The sequence below is a fragment of the Ambystoma mexicanum genome, chromosome 4p (genome assembly GCF_040938575.1).
Source record: "Ambystoma mexicanum isolate Mex_15411 chromosome 4p, UKY_AmexF1_1, whole genome shotgun sequence".
NCBI classification, from domain to species: Eukaryota; Metazoa; Chordata; class Amphibia; order Caudata; family Ambystomatidae; genus Ambystoma; species Ambystoma mexicanum.
The window spans coordinates 472,122,207-472,138,245 of NC_090927.1; the positions used below are offsets into that span (position 1 = coordinate 472,122,207).

Below are 16,039 nucleotides of genomic sequence, written 5' to 3' on the forward strand. Positions count from 1 at the left end.
TTTAGAAGTAAGGATTGGCAATTGGTTTATTAGTATAGACCCTTTTATTTTGACAGAGACACGACTAGGACTGCGTTATTATTTGATGGTCGTAGCTTGCTCCCATCTTTAGATTTAGGTTAGATTAGCGTTCAGCCAACCCATTGAAGTTAAAAAAAAAAATAACAACGAACTGAGATCACTAGTTTCTGTCTTCACTGTTAGATATCATGCCCTCCTAACAGTAATGAGCATTAGGTGGACAGGTACTGGTATTAAGTGCGATACCACAGGCCAGACTCAATCAAGAGTATTGGGCTATTAAGTACATGCATGCAGGTTGAATGGTCTTTTCCTAAATTCCCCATACCCATCCATCCCTAATCCTCCTTCCGGTGATCCTTTAAATCCCCCTACCTATCCACAACCACTCACTAACCCTCTTCCCCCCGCAATGGCTGTCTCGTGGTGACCGGTTTACTAAAAATCAGGGACCCGTACACAACCAAGGTGGGAGTGTCGTATTCCCTTCAGCTTCTGTGGTTAGGATGGGGTTGTGGATACCCCTTCAGGTGTGACATAACAATCAGCCCCCATACGGGAAGATTGACCACCCAAGCCAAATGGAGTACCCATCCCAACCTTCAGCAGATAATATGCTAAAGGATTAACAGGAAATGCAGACAGAATTGGTTCAGTCACGACAGGAAACCATGGCATTAAAGGCACAGGTGAGCGGGTTGACCGCTCAGATTATGCCATTACATGGGGCTGCATCATCTTCCACTGGGAGACCTACAACAGTGGTAGTGAACCAACCATTAAATATCTAGCCTTCCTGACTCAGTGCCAACTCAATCTTTTTCTAAGAAACCAAGCTGCTTTTCGACACAACACAAGCTAGGACAGAGTTTGTCATTTCATATCTGCCCAGGGATGCAGCTGCCATTCCGTTAGTTCAAAAAAGTTCAAAAAGAGGACCCTTTACTTTACACCTATCAGTTTATCACAGAATGTGGACGAACGTTTGATTGAAAACATGTTTCATTAGCCCAAGAGAAGGAGCTGCTTGCATTGCGCCAGGGAACACAGGTTTTAGTGACTTACATAACACAATTTAACAAACTCATCATAGGGATCGGATGGCCAGAAGCAAAGCAAACTATTTTATTAGGGACTCAAGGAAGAGAGGAAGGATGCAATAAGCACAGGTTGAGCCACAACCCACCACCTGTACTGCACTGATTGACCTTGCATTACGACTGCACCACAGAATTAGAGAGCAGAAGGGAGAGAGGAAAAGGTTGAAAGTTCCATTTGTACGACTAGATAAGAGTCGAGAGAAACAAAGAGTAAAACTATGCACATTTGAAGCACCTGGGGTCCCCTTACATTAGAAGAGAAGGAGAAAAGACGCAAAGATAATCTTTGTATGTATTGTGGGAAAGAGAGTAATTTAATTTGAAATTGTCCCAACACGCCTCTGCAGAGGGGAGGATCTAGGTTGTGATCTGAAGCGGGAGACAACAGGACTTCTATACAAGGTCCTTAACAATGTGAAGGGGATGAGCAGACCACTTACCAACTGCTATTCGCGTCCCAGTCCAGATCGGGGAGCTTAGACATGGCCCACACTAATTATTCTGCAGGGACCAGAGGCTCACGATGCCGAGTGTGCCAAGCAACCCCCTGCCACGATCTAGGCAAGGCTCCCCTCCAGCCCTTATACATCAATGAGGAACCCTTTTTCATGATAGGCATCAATGTGATGGGACCCCAAACCTCTTGCGAGTGAGGGAACCATTTTATTCTAGTCATCATTGTTTAAACCTTTCCCATGTAGAGTAATATACAGAGCATGATCAAGCATTTTATACCATAATTTTCCAATGTTAGATTTTTAAAAGAGAGCCTTACCAACCAATTAGCTCCTTTCATGTCTCGAATCATGGCCAAGCTGAAAAGGCTGTTGCAGGTAGAGACTCTTTGCACCTCCATTTACCAGCCCCAAACCCTTGACCTAATGGAGCACTTTAACTAACCCTTAAAGAACATTCACTGTAGACGGGTGTCCAAACACACAAGAAACATTCAAAACTGGCAGAAGCTACTTTCGTGTGCCATGCTCCCCACCAGGAAACACTACAGGTGCCCATTAGCTTCTTTTATGTGTTGGTATATGCCTGGGAACACTCTTATGTCCTATATATCCTGAAAGGTGTAGGAGGAGATGATTAAAGAAGACAGTCCAGAGAATGTATCCAGGCAAAGCAGGGAGATGGAGGACAAGCGCCACCTCATTCAATTGGATTTGGGGGTCAACAAAGAGACAGAAATCCCTATGTATGAGCAGGGAGTGCTTCAGGGTTGGCGACCTGGTACTCCTCCTGTTACAAGGTGCCATATGAAGTTAACCAATTACTCTGATCACAATTAGAGCATAGAGCAAGGGGACCAATGCAGGGTCAGTGAATTATACCACCTGAACTGGCTAAAAACCTGGTGGAAGCCAAATGAATCCCCTCTGATGGCCTCCTAAGTCCTCAATGCCAATAACACCAGAGCCTGCAACCCCGATGTAACCGATTTCAAGGTAACTCACAGCAAAAAAGAAAGATCTTCGGTCCCATCTAAAAATAAATAATTTCTTTTGCAACTAGCCAGGGAGAGCACATTGCTTTGTTCAACTAACTGAAATCACTCCATTAAATTCTGTCAATCTTTGGCCCGTCCACCTGCCAAGGAAAGGTAAAAAGGCTATAGAGGCAGAGGTTCAAAAGATGCTGCAACTCAGTGGCATTAAGCCATCACAGAGCCACTGATCGACAAATGTTCTTGTGCCCTAGCCTGACAGAAGCTAGCTTTTCTGCACAGACGTCCGCCGCTAGGTCAATGAGATATCCCTTATCAATACTTACCCCTTTTCCAAGGGTAGACTAGTTGATTCGACAAATTGGGCCTGCAAAGTATCTCTGGGACCTCAACCTCACAAATTGCTATTGGTAGATCCCGTTGGCTCTCTAAGGCAAAGATGAAACAGTGTCATCCTGCGGGGCTTATATTAGTTCAGTGTTGTAGTTTGGTCTTCATGGCACACCCACTAACCTTCCAAAAACAATGGACATAGGGTTTCGGTCCCATCAGGCATGCTCCCGGGCATACCGTGATTAATGTCCTATACAGTCCGACCTGCGTGGACCACCTGAAGCGGCGTACCAATGTCTATAGCTATTTGTTCACAGATTGGTTCCAAGCGCAGAAGGAATACAAGTGAATGTGAGGTGTAGATGTTATGAAGTGGTACAAAACACCTTTTGATGTTTATAGAACGATTAGTTGTACAATTCAGACATGAACCAGAAAGAACTGGCTGTCCTCTTCAAACTGTTGTTGATGCATTTGGGATATGTTGTACCTACATGCTTTCCTTAATGGCACTCTTGTACAGAAAATCCTGGAATCCATGTTTCTTGGCCCAGAATGCCTACATAAACCTCATGATAAACCAAAGTGGCAGGTCCAAAGGAGTTTGTTAAAAGTACATTTGTATAGCTATGAGGAGAATGTTTTTAATTGACCTTTGATTTTGAATTTTATTGTTTAGCTTCAAATCGAAAAATATGTATACTTTTATATTTTGATGAATTCACAAAAATTATGAATGTTATGTTAAAAGGTTCTTATACCGTGCACTGTTGCCACCCATGTGGTTTCTTGGCGATCTGGTAGGTCTGTAAAGCAAGGTGGGAGGTGGGTAAGTGAGTAGGACTGAGCGGGAAAGAGCAAGAGAGTTGTGATGTGGTGTTAGCAGCTTCAGTTTGGTTGACACTGTTCACTGAGCATAGGTGTGATTTTTCGGTTGGTAGCCGGCGTGTGGTGTTGGGCAAAACTATGTATGGTTTGTTTTGTTGTGGTGTGGTGAATGATCAAGATGAAAGTCAAATTATCTATAATCTATTATAAATTACCTAAGCAAACATTGCCTTTAGTACCCCTCCATCACTTTATTTGAACACACTTTTCAGGTACTTCTTAGGAAGTACTAGGACTTGATTACATGGATCTGAGAAGACAGGACACTGATGAAAATATGTGGTTCACTGCTAAATCCATATTGGTCCAATTATAATAAAGAAGCATCCATACTACGAAACCAAAAACACTCATTGGTGAGCGATATGGCTCCTCAACTGTCCCTCTGAGCATTGCCAAGTCTCTGATCAGACACTCCGAAGATTAGTAATGTGCCTCATCAGCTTATCTGTTGAGGAAATGCAAGCAATTAATCATATTAACATTTTTTTAATTATTGGGTCTCAGTAGTTACACAATTACAAGCAACAGAATTAATTACAGCATACTCTCACCTCTTTCTGTTCAACTTGAAGTGCTGTTTTTAAAATATCTCTTAGCTGATTTAGCTGCTTTCTTTCTTCATCTTGTACTTGCTTTATCTGAGAAGACAGAGGAATCATGTATAATATATATTTAAATCGCTTACAATCTTATACGTGGTCCGAGTACAAATAAGCATATGTATTACAGCACCCTTTTATTCAATTTTACCTGGCCTTTAAAAGAAACAATTTCACTTTGGATGCTGAAATCAGAAGCAGCAAACAAAGTGCAAAAATGAATTTCAAACATTTTTACCATTAATGACAGCAGTGGTTTCTTGGGGGGGAGGAGGATGGATGGAAAGTAATAATTCCGATAAGGAATCCTCTGGCACGTCACTAAATCTTTCCATGATGGGACCAGTATGGGATACAAGGGACTATTTTCCGAGAGGAAGAGACATTCATATGCTATACAGAGGATTGTTTTAAAAAGAAATTCAATACAACAGGATATAGAGACCGAAATGCAATGAGTGAAACATGCAATTATATATGGTAGGAATCTAAAAACACTTTTGGGCTCTACATGAGGTTTACTGTAGATGGAGTGCACTTCATTGAAAAGTCTACTCTTATTTTATGCACAGCCCATCCTTTCCAAGGGAACGCTTTTCCCTACTCAACAAGTACGCAAGGTCCATTAACACGTCTTCATAGGATGGCTCCCTGTCACCTTTCCTCTGCAATAATTAGTACCCTGTACGGCCATTTCTCTCAACCCATGGAAAAGGTTCAGGGCATGTGAAAAGACTCCAGATAGGTGCATAGAGACTTAGGAATAGCAGAGACTGTCACCAATTCTAAACAGGTCCAAACCTTTTCTCCAGTACCCAGACAATCACAGGACATGTGCACTAAACTACTTCTCTTCCATGCCGAGCACAGAGCCATGCTTAATAGCCCACAATCATAATTTTTAACTGGCATCCAATAGATGTCATGTAATGTTTGTATAGCGCCTTTCACCATTGGTATGTCTCAACGCACTGTAGGTTGAATGCCCTTGGGGTACTGAAGTCCAGGTATGGGAAATTCGTCAGAGTTATAGAATGCGTGTGTGTATTTCAGCCAATACAAAGGTAGATAGGGCTGGCCAAGTCCCTACTATTCATCCATGCTGAGAAGGCATGTGGGTGGGTGCTGAGAGGTAGACTGGAGAGTATGCGAGAGAGAGCGCTTGTGTCTATAGCTAGACCGCATTTTATGGGGGATAGCTGCATTCTAATGGTCGAGGTGTTGTGAACAGTATGTGAAGCAGAGGAAACATTATGTGTACAGCTAGACCGAATGTTATCGTGGAGGATGGGAATAGTTTCTTACCTGTAACTCCATTTCTCCAGCATTGGTATCTTTCATGGATTCACATGCTTTGAATATTCCCCGGTACATTATATAGACCCTTTCCCGTAGGAAAACTTTTTCGACGCTTATGCGTCCTATCCACCTTGTTTTGTATCATGCGTGCCCGCACCGTCAGGACGTCATGGTACAAATCCAGGCCCCGCCCCCGCGCTCCCTCAGATTTCGGCCCCCAAAGTAGTGGGGGAACCGGTTTGCATGTTCAGGGGAGGCAGGCGGGCGCATGTGAATCCATGAAAGATACCAATGCTGGAGAAATGGAGTTACAGGTAAGAAACTATTCCCTTCTCCAGCATTGGATCTTTCATGGATTCACATGCTTTGAATAGATTACATAGCAGTACCACCCCCAAGAGGAGGCGTGCATGCAAACCCATATACTTTCTTCGCAAAGCCCGTTCCCTATGATCATGTATACATCAGTAATCGTTAACATAGGAAAACGAACCACATAGTCATAAATTTCACAGGATGCAACCCCTCAGCCGGGGCTTACCTTATTGGAATAGGTGTCTTAGCACCGCCTGTCCCATCCGGGTGTCTTCGGCATGTTGCTGCGACAGGCAGTAATGGCGGGTAAAGGTGTGTGTAGCCGCCCAGGTAGCCGCCATGCAGATGTCCCCTAGAGGGACTCCGGTCCACAGTGCCGTCGACGATGCCGCTGCTCTAGTTGAATGAGCTCTTGGCCGTCGTAGAAGAGGCTTCCCTGCCCTGGAATGGCAGTACGAAATGGTAGATGACACCCATCTTGATAGTCCTTGCTTTGAAATGGCTTTTCCTCTAGCACCCAAACTATAGGCCACGAACAGCTGTCTCGTTTCTCTGAACGGTTGCGTACGATGAAGATAAAACTTGAGAGCCCTTTTTACATCCAATGTGTGTAGCATGCGCTCCGCTCCAGAGCATGGCTCCGGAAAAAACGTAGGCAACACAATAGAGGAGTGTTTATGGAACACCGAAGGAGCTTTTGGTATGAACTGTGGGTTAGTGGCTAGGACTACCTTGGTCTTGAAAAATCGTAAGTATGGTGGTTCTACCATTAGAGCCTGAACTTCTGAAATACGTCGGGCTGAAGTGATGGCCACCAGGAAGGCCAATTTCCACGACAGAAACTTTAGAGACGATGATGACATTGGCTCAAAAGGAGGCTTCATAAGAGACGTTAAGACCAGATTGAGGCTCCACTCCGGCGAAAATTTCTTCTCTGGAGGGAAACTCCGAAAGAGGCCTTTAAGGAAGTGCTTAATCAGGCGGTCGCTGAACAAAGGTGCCGAGTGCCGTCGACGAGTAAACCTGGAAATGGCTGCTAGGTGTACTTTTATTGACGATACCGACAGGCCCTTTTGAGCTAAGAGCAGCAAGTATGGAAGGAGCTGTTCTGGCTTAATCGATTGTGGGGCCAAACCTGGTTGATCCTCACACCATTGACAGAAACTTTTCCATTTGTACGCGTATGAGGCGTTTGTGGAAGGTGCTCTTGCCGCTTGTAGGATACGCCGACAGTCCTCTGGAATCGTTAGCCGACCAAATTCGGCGAAGTCAGGAGCCAGGCCGTCAACTTGAGGCTGTCTGGGTCGTGATGCCAAACAACACCCTTCTGTCGAGACAGAAGGTCGGGGGTCTTCTTGAATCTCATCGGTTCCGCCGCCGCTAAGTGTAGCAGGTCTGAAAACCACACCTGTCTGGCCCAGTATGGGGCCACCAGAATTACCCGACATGGGTACCTGAGGATCCATTGCAACATCCTCCTGACCAGGGGAAATGGAGGGAATGCGTACATGAATTTGTTCGTCCATGGGAAGGAGAACGCATCCCCCAGTGAGCCCTGCTGAGGCCATCTGCTTGCGTACTGATGGCATTTTTTGTTGTTCTTCGTTGCAAACAGGTCTATGGACGGGTGTCCCCATTTCTTAAATACTTGTTGTAGTTGTTGGTCGTTCAGCACCCATTCGTGAACTTCGTTCATTTCTCTGCTGAGGGCATCGGCTTCCACGTTTCTCACGCCTGGTAGGTGGAACGCTAAGATTTGCATGTTGTGTTGCAGGGCCCAATGCCAGATTTTCTGTGCCTCCGTCGATAGGGACCTGGAACGTGTCCCTCCTTGTTTCCTCAAGTAGAACATCGTAGTGGTGTTGTCCGTCATGACACGCACCACCAAATTCCTCAGTTGCGGAAGAAAAGATTTTAGAGCCCATCGCACTGCTCTCAGTTCTAGCAGGTTGATATGCAGGGAGGACTCCTGCAAGGACCACTGGCCTTGTACCTGTAACGTATCCAGATGAGCTCCCCATCCGCTCAGCGATGCATCCGTCACCACCGTCTTTTGGAACTCTGGTTCCAGTAGAGGCATCCCTTTCGTTAGATGAGTAGACACTCTCCACCAGCCGAGTGCTTGAACTAGTTGTTCGTCGACGACCAGTCTGTCGGACCAGCGACCTCGGCTCTGCGCCCAACGGTCCGCTAGAAATTCCTGGCAAGGTCTCATAAACAGACGGCAGTTGTTCATCAACGGAATGCAGGACGACATGGTCCCTAGCAGGGACATGTACTTGCGCACCGAGACCTTGGTACCGCCTCTCCATTCCGACGCCTTGTTTTGAAGTTTCTGAATTCTTTCGCTGGATGGTCTCACCAGGCTTGTGTGTGTATGAAACTCCGCTCCTAGGAAGACCAAGGTCCTCGAAGGCTCTACGGAGGACTTGTTGAAGTTTATTGCGAAGCCCAGTTCCTGTAAGAGGGACATTGTGGCTCGTAGACTGTTTCGTGTTTGTTCCTTGGATGAACCTCTGACCAGCCAGTCGTCTAGATATGGATAGACATGATGACCATCCTTCCTTAAATGGGCCGCTATAGGGGCCAAGCACTTGGTGAACGTCCTGGGGGAGGACTTGAGCCCGAACGGGAGGACCTTGAACTGAAAATGCTTTCTCCCGACGACAAATCTTAAATATCTCCTGTGTCGTGGGCGTATTGGAATGTGAAAATAAGCATCTTGAAGGTCTGGTGATGATAGATAATCCATGGGTTGCACCGACCTGATAACCTCTTGGAGCTTTAGCATTTTGAATTTTAGGCTCTTTAGCCACTTGTTGAGTACCCTCAGGTCGAGAATGGGCCTCCATTTGCCGTTTGGCTTTTTGACAACAAAGAACCTGGAATAAACTCCTTGTCCTTCCTGTGCCACAGGAACTCTCTCTACCGCCCCTTTTCGCAACATAAGCGCCGCCTCTTGTCGTAGGATTCGGAGGTGGGGCTGTGTCGAGAATAAAGGAGGCAGACGCGGAGGCTTGTCTTTGAATTGCAGCGCATGACCCATGCGAATCGTGTCTAGGACCCATCGATCTGTGGTGATGCATTTCCATCGGTCGAAGTGATGAGACTCGACCCCCCAGGACGTTCCGAAGGCCGTCATTGGTTGCTGGTTTGCTTGTTCTTCGTTGACGACGGACCCGAGCCTCGCCACCTGGAGGCTTGATAGTCCCTGCTTCTACGTGCCGACTGGGACGCTCGTCTGAACCCTTGTGAAGAGTAAGAGGGCATGTTAAATCCACGGTCCCTCGAGGCTCCAAAGCGGGAGTTTCCAGAAGCACCCCTGAAGGGGCGAAAGGAGCGAAAAGTTCTACCCTTTTGAAGGGCGCCGAGGGACCTAGCAGTATCCGTGTCTTCTTTCATCCCTTTCAGCGCTTCATCAACCTTTTCGCCAAACAGGTGTTCCCCTTCGCATGGCATGTCCAGGACTTTGTACTGTACTTCAGGACGGAAAGTAGTACATTTGAGCCACGCTTGTCGACGAAGCACTACTCCATGGTTGATTTGTTTGAAACCAGACTCTGCTAGGTCAACTGCGATATTAATAGCGTGGTTCGAGGCCTCTTCGCCATCCCGCACCAGTAACATAGCTGCTTTCCGGTGTTCGTCTGGCAGGTGTTCTAGGATAGGGGCTAGTTTGTGCCACATTTCCCTATCATATTGTGACACGATCGCTAAGGAATTGGCTGCTCTTACTGTCGTCGCTCCGACCGAGAGCACCTTCTTTCCAAAGGCGTCCTGTCTCCTAGCCTCGCTTTCCGGTGGCGTTGAACATTTTTGCTGGACCCTGGCCTTCCTAGCCGCTGCCGCCGACACCACCGAGTCAGACAGAGGCTGTGATGTTAGACATTTTGGAGTGGACTCCGGAGCTTTAAACTTTTTCTCGATCCGTCCCTTAATGGCTGGCTCCGAGAACGGATGGCGCATCGTCTTGAGACCTTCTTGCCACACGTGGTCCAGGATTGGGATGGCAAATACCGATTTTCTCCTTTGACCCATATGGTCAAAAAGGAAACAGTCTTTCTTCTGCTCCTCAGGAATCAAGCCGAATTCGGAACAAGCTTTCCCCATCATTGCATGGAAGGCTCCCACATCAACAGGGGGAGATGGCTGTGTCTGGCTCCTCGTAGACTCTAACTCTACATCCGAATTCCATGTTGGGTCCCTCGACGGTGACAAGGAGACGTCTGACCCCGAGTCATCTAGTATAGAGTCGGACTCCGACAACTCACCCTCCTCCTGAGCTCGAGGACGATCTTTCGCCGCCTGGGGAGCCGATGGGTGTTTCATCGTCGAGCGAGCCGTACAAGTTTGCTCGTCGACGGAAGGTACAGACAAAAGTGACGATGACGTCCCAGGTTGAGGGAACTGCGTATCCAGCCGCTGCAGGAGCTTCTGAAGAGTATTAAGCACATCCAGAGACAAAACCGTCTGGGGGGTCAATAACGTGGATGATATCGGTACCATACCCCCGCTCGCACTCGTCGCCGTCGTCGTCGTCGACGTGGAAGGCCGTAAGCCTAAATCCGATGGCTGCAGAACCATATCACCTTCTCCTTCCGCCGAGCCGGCCGTGTCTGGCTGCAGTAAGACCTCCGGGGGGATCGGGTCATAGACCTCAGGCAGCCAAGCCATAGACTGAGTCTCCGTCGACGAAGGAATCCCAACCGCTGCTGCTTGAACGGTAATAGGCATCGTCAATGACACCGAGGTCGACGAGCAAGTCGTCGTCGTCGAGCCCTTAGACTTCGTCGTCGATTTGGATGCCGACTTCCCGGCTGAGGCTTCCCGACTCATGGAAGACCTGGGACGGTCCCCTGAGGAGGATTTTGACAGCGCTAGCCTCTCCGTCTTAGATGATGAGGAGGAGGAGGACTTTTTATGTGATGAGGAAGATCCAGCCTGTTTCCTCTTATGCTTGCCCTCAGCGCAAATTTCTGCTTGCGTACCTTCTTCGATGGAGGTTCCGACTTGCTCCTGGAGGCCGTGGAGCCAACTTCCGAAGCCGGGTAGGCCCCCGCTCCGTCATTAAGCCAGTCGACCAGCCTTCTTTTTCGGTCCTTAAGGGTTTTTTGGGAGAAACCCTGGCATATCTCACATGTATCCGCCGTGTGGTGCGGGTGGAGACAGTAGATACAGTCCATGTGGCCGTCTCCTTCATAAACCTTTTTGAGGCCACAGGTTGCACACGGGCGAAATAACGCTTTTCCAGACATAATTCTCCAGAATTTGAACTTCGCCGAAGCGAAACAGACAAAACAACCTAGTTTTCACTAGTAGTAAAACACGAGGATCCCACTACTTTGAAAGACGGTTGAAATCTGAGGGAGCGCGGGGGCGGGGCCTGGATTTGTACCATGACGTCCTGACGGTACGGGCACGCATGATACAAAACGAGGTGGATAGGACGCATAAGCGTCGAAAAAGTTTTCCTACGGGAAAGGGTCTATATAATGTACCGGGGATTCCCAGCCTGACGACGGGGAATATTCAAAGCATGTGAATCCATGAAAGATCCAATGCTGGAGAAAGCTACATTCTAATGTTCTTGGTATTGTGCAAAGTATGTAAAGCTGGGCACTGTGAGAAACCTGAGGGCATCCTCACATCTACTCCCCTTGGATACTCTTCTCAGGTGGCCAGGGAAAAGCCATCTCTCTTGAATCCTGACCCTGGGGATGGAGAAGCGAGTGAATCACCTGGGTGGAGGGTCCTTTGGGATTGGGAACGAGAGGTCCTCAGGTGGGACGCAGAATTCTGCATTTCCCTTTCAAAAAAAATCCATCCCAGAGGTAGTTATGGGGTATTGTTATCCCTGTCCCACTGACCAAGAAAATGACAGAATATATCACCAATCCAGAAGTACCAGAAATGGGGGAAGAAGAGAAGAGCTAAGGGTGAAGTAGGCAAGACATGGTATCCCCCTTTCCCTATTGAAGACCAACCTAACCCTCCCCATACCTCTATAGGCTACTGTAAAACCGAACTCCTCATTTCCCCACATTTTACCTCTGACAGTACTGGGACAAGGAAGAGGCGGCAGAGTAATGAACACTAGAAACTCATTTCACCAATATAGCACTCGGACGAAGAAGATACCAATAGAGTACTGTGAGGGTCAGGCATGTCCCATTAATTAAAGTCGGTTAACCCAGAATCCACACCTGCAACCTGTCAAGTGGTTAAAGGTGTATAAAGGGAGAGCCAGAAAACAGAAGAGCAGATCAGGGAGGCATGTGTGGGAGATACCATCAGGGGACCCTTCTAGTAGGAGGCAGCTGTGGTGGGACCTGAGAGGAAACCAGGACGGCAGCAATGTCCCAGAGGACCTGTGGAGCACAGAGCAAGCTGGGCTGTCAGGCCACCACAGGTGTGGGATCCTCTGTATGGGAGAAAGAGCAGCAGGAGCTGCGAGTGAAGAAGAAAAGAAGCCGTCCACGACCGTGCCGAAGCAGCAGAGCCGCCGGCGTGTGGAGGACATCATCTGTAGAGTGAGTGGGGCTTGCAGAGCCTGGCCCGCCGATCCGAGATGCAGAAGAGAGGAAGCGGAGCCACCGGAGAGGAACGCCAAAGACTCATTAGTGTCGGGGGAAAGTCACTGCATTGGGGCGCTCCTAGAGGGCTATGCATAGGCAATCTACCTCCTCCTTCCTGCATTCTCTCTGCTTACTTCATAGTTGCTGTGATTGGTGTATTGGTCCCTTATCCATCCTCGGGGCCCCTGACCTCCCACACCCAATCGCCCCAGCTTCCGTCTACCCTCAGCACTTGCCCTGGCACACCCTAGGCCCTGGAGGCTCGAACTTACACCCAACGCAGCTTCAGACCGTGTAGCACTCACCTTACCATGCACTTCATCTGTGGCTCATCAACGAGCACAGACACTCCAGCACCTTCCCCCTCTGCTCTCTTCCTTGCTGCACTTGCACGTTCTGAATACTCACAAGGCATAATACGTTCATCCGTTTCCTTTTTCCCGCCACTGTTCTTAATATATTTGTTTATTTTAATGTGTTTCACTCCCTTGATCCCTCCCTTTGCCCTGTGGGCGCTTTGAAACAGTATTTACTTGCTGTATAAGCACCTAACAAGCAAACAAAAAAAAACAAAAAAAAAGTAAATGATGTACGAGTTATTTTGAATACTGAACTGACAAACTTTGAAACAAAGCTGAACTACGTTTTTCAAATAACTAAATGAATGAAAAGTTAAAATCAAGCTAAAGTAAGCTTATTGAATAAAACTGTAGAAAACGGTATGAGCAAAGCTAAATAGCGAATGAAAGCGAAAAGGGAAAGTGCCCATTTGAAAGTAACTTCTGAAAAGAGCCCAAGTGTGAAAGAATATACCTGAAAGGTGGGGTATGGAAAACCACCACAAAGTGAACTTTATGAATGGACATAGTACGGCATGGCCAAAGGCTGGCAAGAGGTGTGTGAAGCGTTATGGCAAAGCCAAGAGGCTAACCAGGAGAAGCCAGGAGCGTGAAACTGCACACAGGGCCAAGTACAGAAGAACCCGTCAGGCTGGAGAGCCTAGGGTTCCAGGTTGCATGACCTGTGTGACGGGTGGACAGTGTGGTCTGACAACTGTGCCTAGACTAGTTAGCCCTAAATGGTGAAAGTCAAAGACATAGTGCAATGAACCAAGAAGTTTACTGAGTGAACTGGTAAGACGAGCCAGGAGGGTCAGGTGGACCTCGATTTAAGTTATACTGTGAAACAATGAAACCAGTACAAGTTGCTAGGTTGAAATCTTGGGGAAGGGAACACTGAAGTTCGATGAACTGAAAATACTAACTTGAGGACAGAGCCTCAAGACCCCTTTTTGTGTGAACTGTGTTGCAGTGAACTTGGGGAAGAGAACCCAGAGGATCGTGTGGGACTATAGAGCCTTGAACTTGAGAAAGGTAATCTTGAGACTTTTTTGTAGAACTCTTGAACTTGGGGAAGGGGAGCTGAAGAGGAAGCTAAGAGCTGGAAGAAGCTCAGAACTTTGTGTCAACACATTTTATTTTATTACTGAGATCACTACACATTGGTTAGCTTTAGTTGTGAGGGCAAGGGTAGGTTTTGGACACAGACTGACTTAAGTTGAACTCTTTGCCTCAGACTTTCCTTAGTTTCTTTCAGGTAGAGAAATCCAACGTTAGCACATGGCAAGTTAAGCCTTCTACCTTCCTGACATTTGATTTAATAAAGCATTTTATTTAGAACTTTTAATTTGTTTTCTGTGTCGAGCTTCATGATGTCTTCCCAGCACTCTAATGGCTTAGGTGTTGTGTACTTTATCTTACAGTAGTGTGTGTAGTGGAAGGTCAAGAGCGGTGGTCTAGGGAGTGTGTGAGCAGGAGAAGCATTACGTGAGCAGCTATGCCACATTTCTATTGTGGGGGATAGCTGCATTCTACTGCAAAGGTGTTGTGCAGTGTGTTTTTGTTGTGGATGTGGTCTGGAGAATGTGAGGTCTACCCTCAAAATCAGAGCTAGGGAGGCCACCAGGGGGCGCACAGGCAATGGCTGCCTGAGTGTACAGCTCCTGCCAAAACCTGACAGTTATAGGGTATTGAGCCCCCCCCCCAGGCAGACTCAACTGGACGGAGTGGTGTGGTGTGGTGTGGCGACCTCCCCCCCCACTCCCCCTGGGCACCCGACGCGCGAAACAGCTACGCTCAGAAACCGCGGAGAACCCGAGAACGAGACCTGAGGCCTCCGGGTGTAAAGCGAAGTGAGGCCTTGGCGGCCGCAGAGCCAAGGGAGGAGGGGCGTCCCTTCGGAACCGCGTGGACGCATTGCACAGGATTCCCCCTCCCCTCGACAAGCTCCCTACACCAGCTGGGCGAGAGGCACGGCCGGGGACAGGGTACCCCAACAGACCGGAGGAGCGGCCACAGAGCGTGAAGCGGGCTCACGCCCCCTGCCCCCGAGCCGAGGCATAACACGCCGGAGGCCCGATTCGGCAGACAGAGAGGGCACGCTGTTTGGAGGCCGGCTCCCAGGGGACTGGGGCGGAGGTGCTGGAGCCCGACGCCACCAGGAGTGAAAACACAGAACAGGCCCCCACGAGACTCCTCAGCGCTGGCCTTAGGGGCCCACCGAAGATCGCGCAGACAGGCGGGAGTCCCCCGCAACGCAGCAGGGCCTGCACCTTGACACGGCGGGCCCAGAAGAACAGAGGAGCCACATTCGATAGGAGCGAGGGCTGAGGTGAGGGGACCCATCGGACCACAACGACCTCCACCAAAAGAAGTCCGTGATTGCCACAGCAAAGCTGGACTGGGTGTGAGGCCCCCGCCTGGGGACGGCGGGGCGTGTGCCTGCCCAATAACGACCCCCCTGCAGCAGCAAAGGCATACTTCATTCGAGTGGGGGGAGACCTCTCCCCGGTTCACCCTCTTCTCACGAGCCCCCCTTGTGGTACCCCAGGAAGGAAATCACTGTCTGACTCGAGAGGGTTCTCTCAGTCCCTGGCGGGACCGCAGCGGACTTGGCGGCGGGGCACAGGGGGGGACCAGATGAACTGGCGAGAAACCTTGCAGGAATATCGCTTCCAGGCGGCACCAAGTAGCAGCAAAGGTACGAGCCTCGATAGAGAAATGGCCCAGTCGGAGGCCCCGGTACCTTCCACAGCGGCAGTGCAAAGGGGCTTTGCCTCAAGCCTGCAGGAAATCGGGGACATGCGCTCTGATATCGCCCAGAAATTCGAGAAAATGGACCAAAGGGTGGACAAGTTCGAGGACAGACTGTTATAGGTTGAGACCAACCAATCTACAACAGCATCTCAAGATATATAAATAGGCATGAGGCTAGCTGCCCTGGAGAAGCGGGACGAGCCCGGCAAATGGATGACTTCGAAAACAGGGAAAGGAGGAACAACCTCAGAATCTTCGGGGTACCCGAATTGGAAAGGGAAACGGAGAGACATCACCCGAGCGGTGCAAAATGTTACCCTCCTGCTTGCAGAAGAGACAACAGCGGAACTCACATTCGATA

At 48.5% G+C, this 16,039-nt stretch overlaps 1 protein-coding gene across 3 annotated transcripts in view; it reads right to left on the reverse strand.

Moving 5' to 3' along the window:
• ASAP2 (ArfGAP with SH3 domain, ankyrin repeat and PH domain 2) overlaps positions 1-16,039 on the reverse strand; it is a 2,176,645-nt gene that overhangs the window by 1,333,890 nt on the left and 826,716 nt on the right. For all 3 annotated transcript variants that reach the window (XM_069606005.1, XM_069606004.1, XM_069606003.1), the window contains exon 9: positions 4,347-4,433. In XM_069606005.1, coding sequence (XP_069462106.1) covers positions 4,347-4,433 — 87 coding nt within the window. The remainder of the gene's footprint in view (positions 1-4,346; positions 4,434-16,039) is intronic.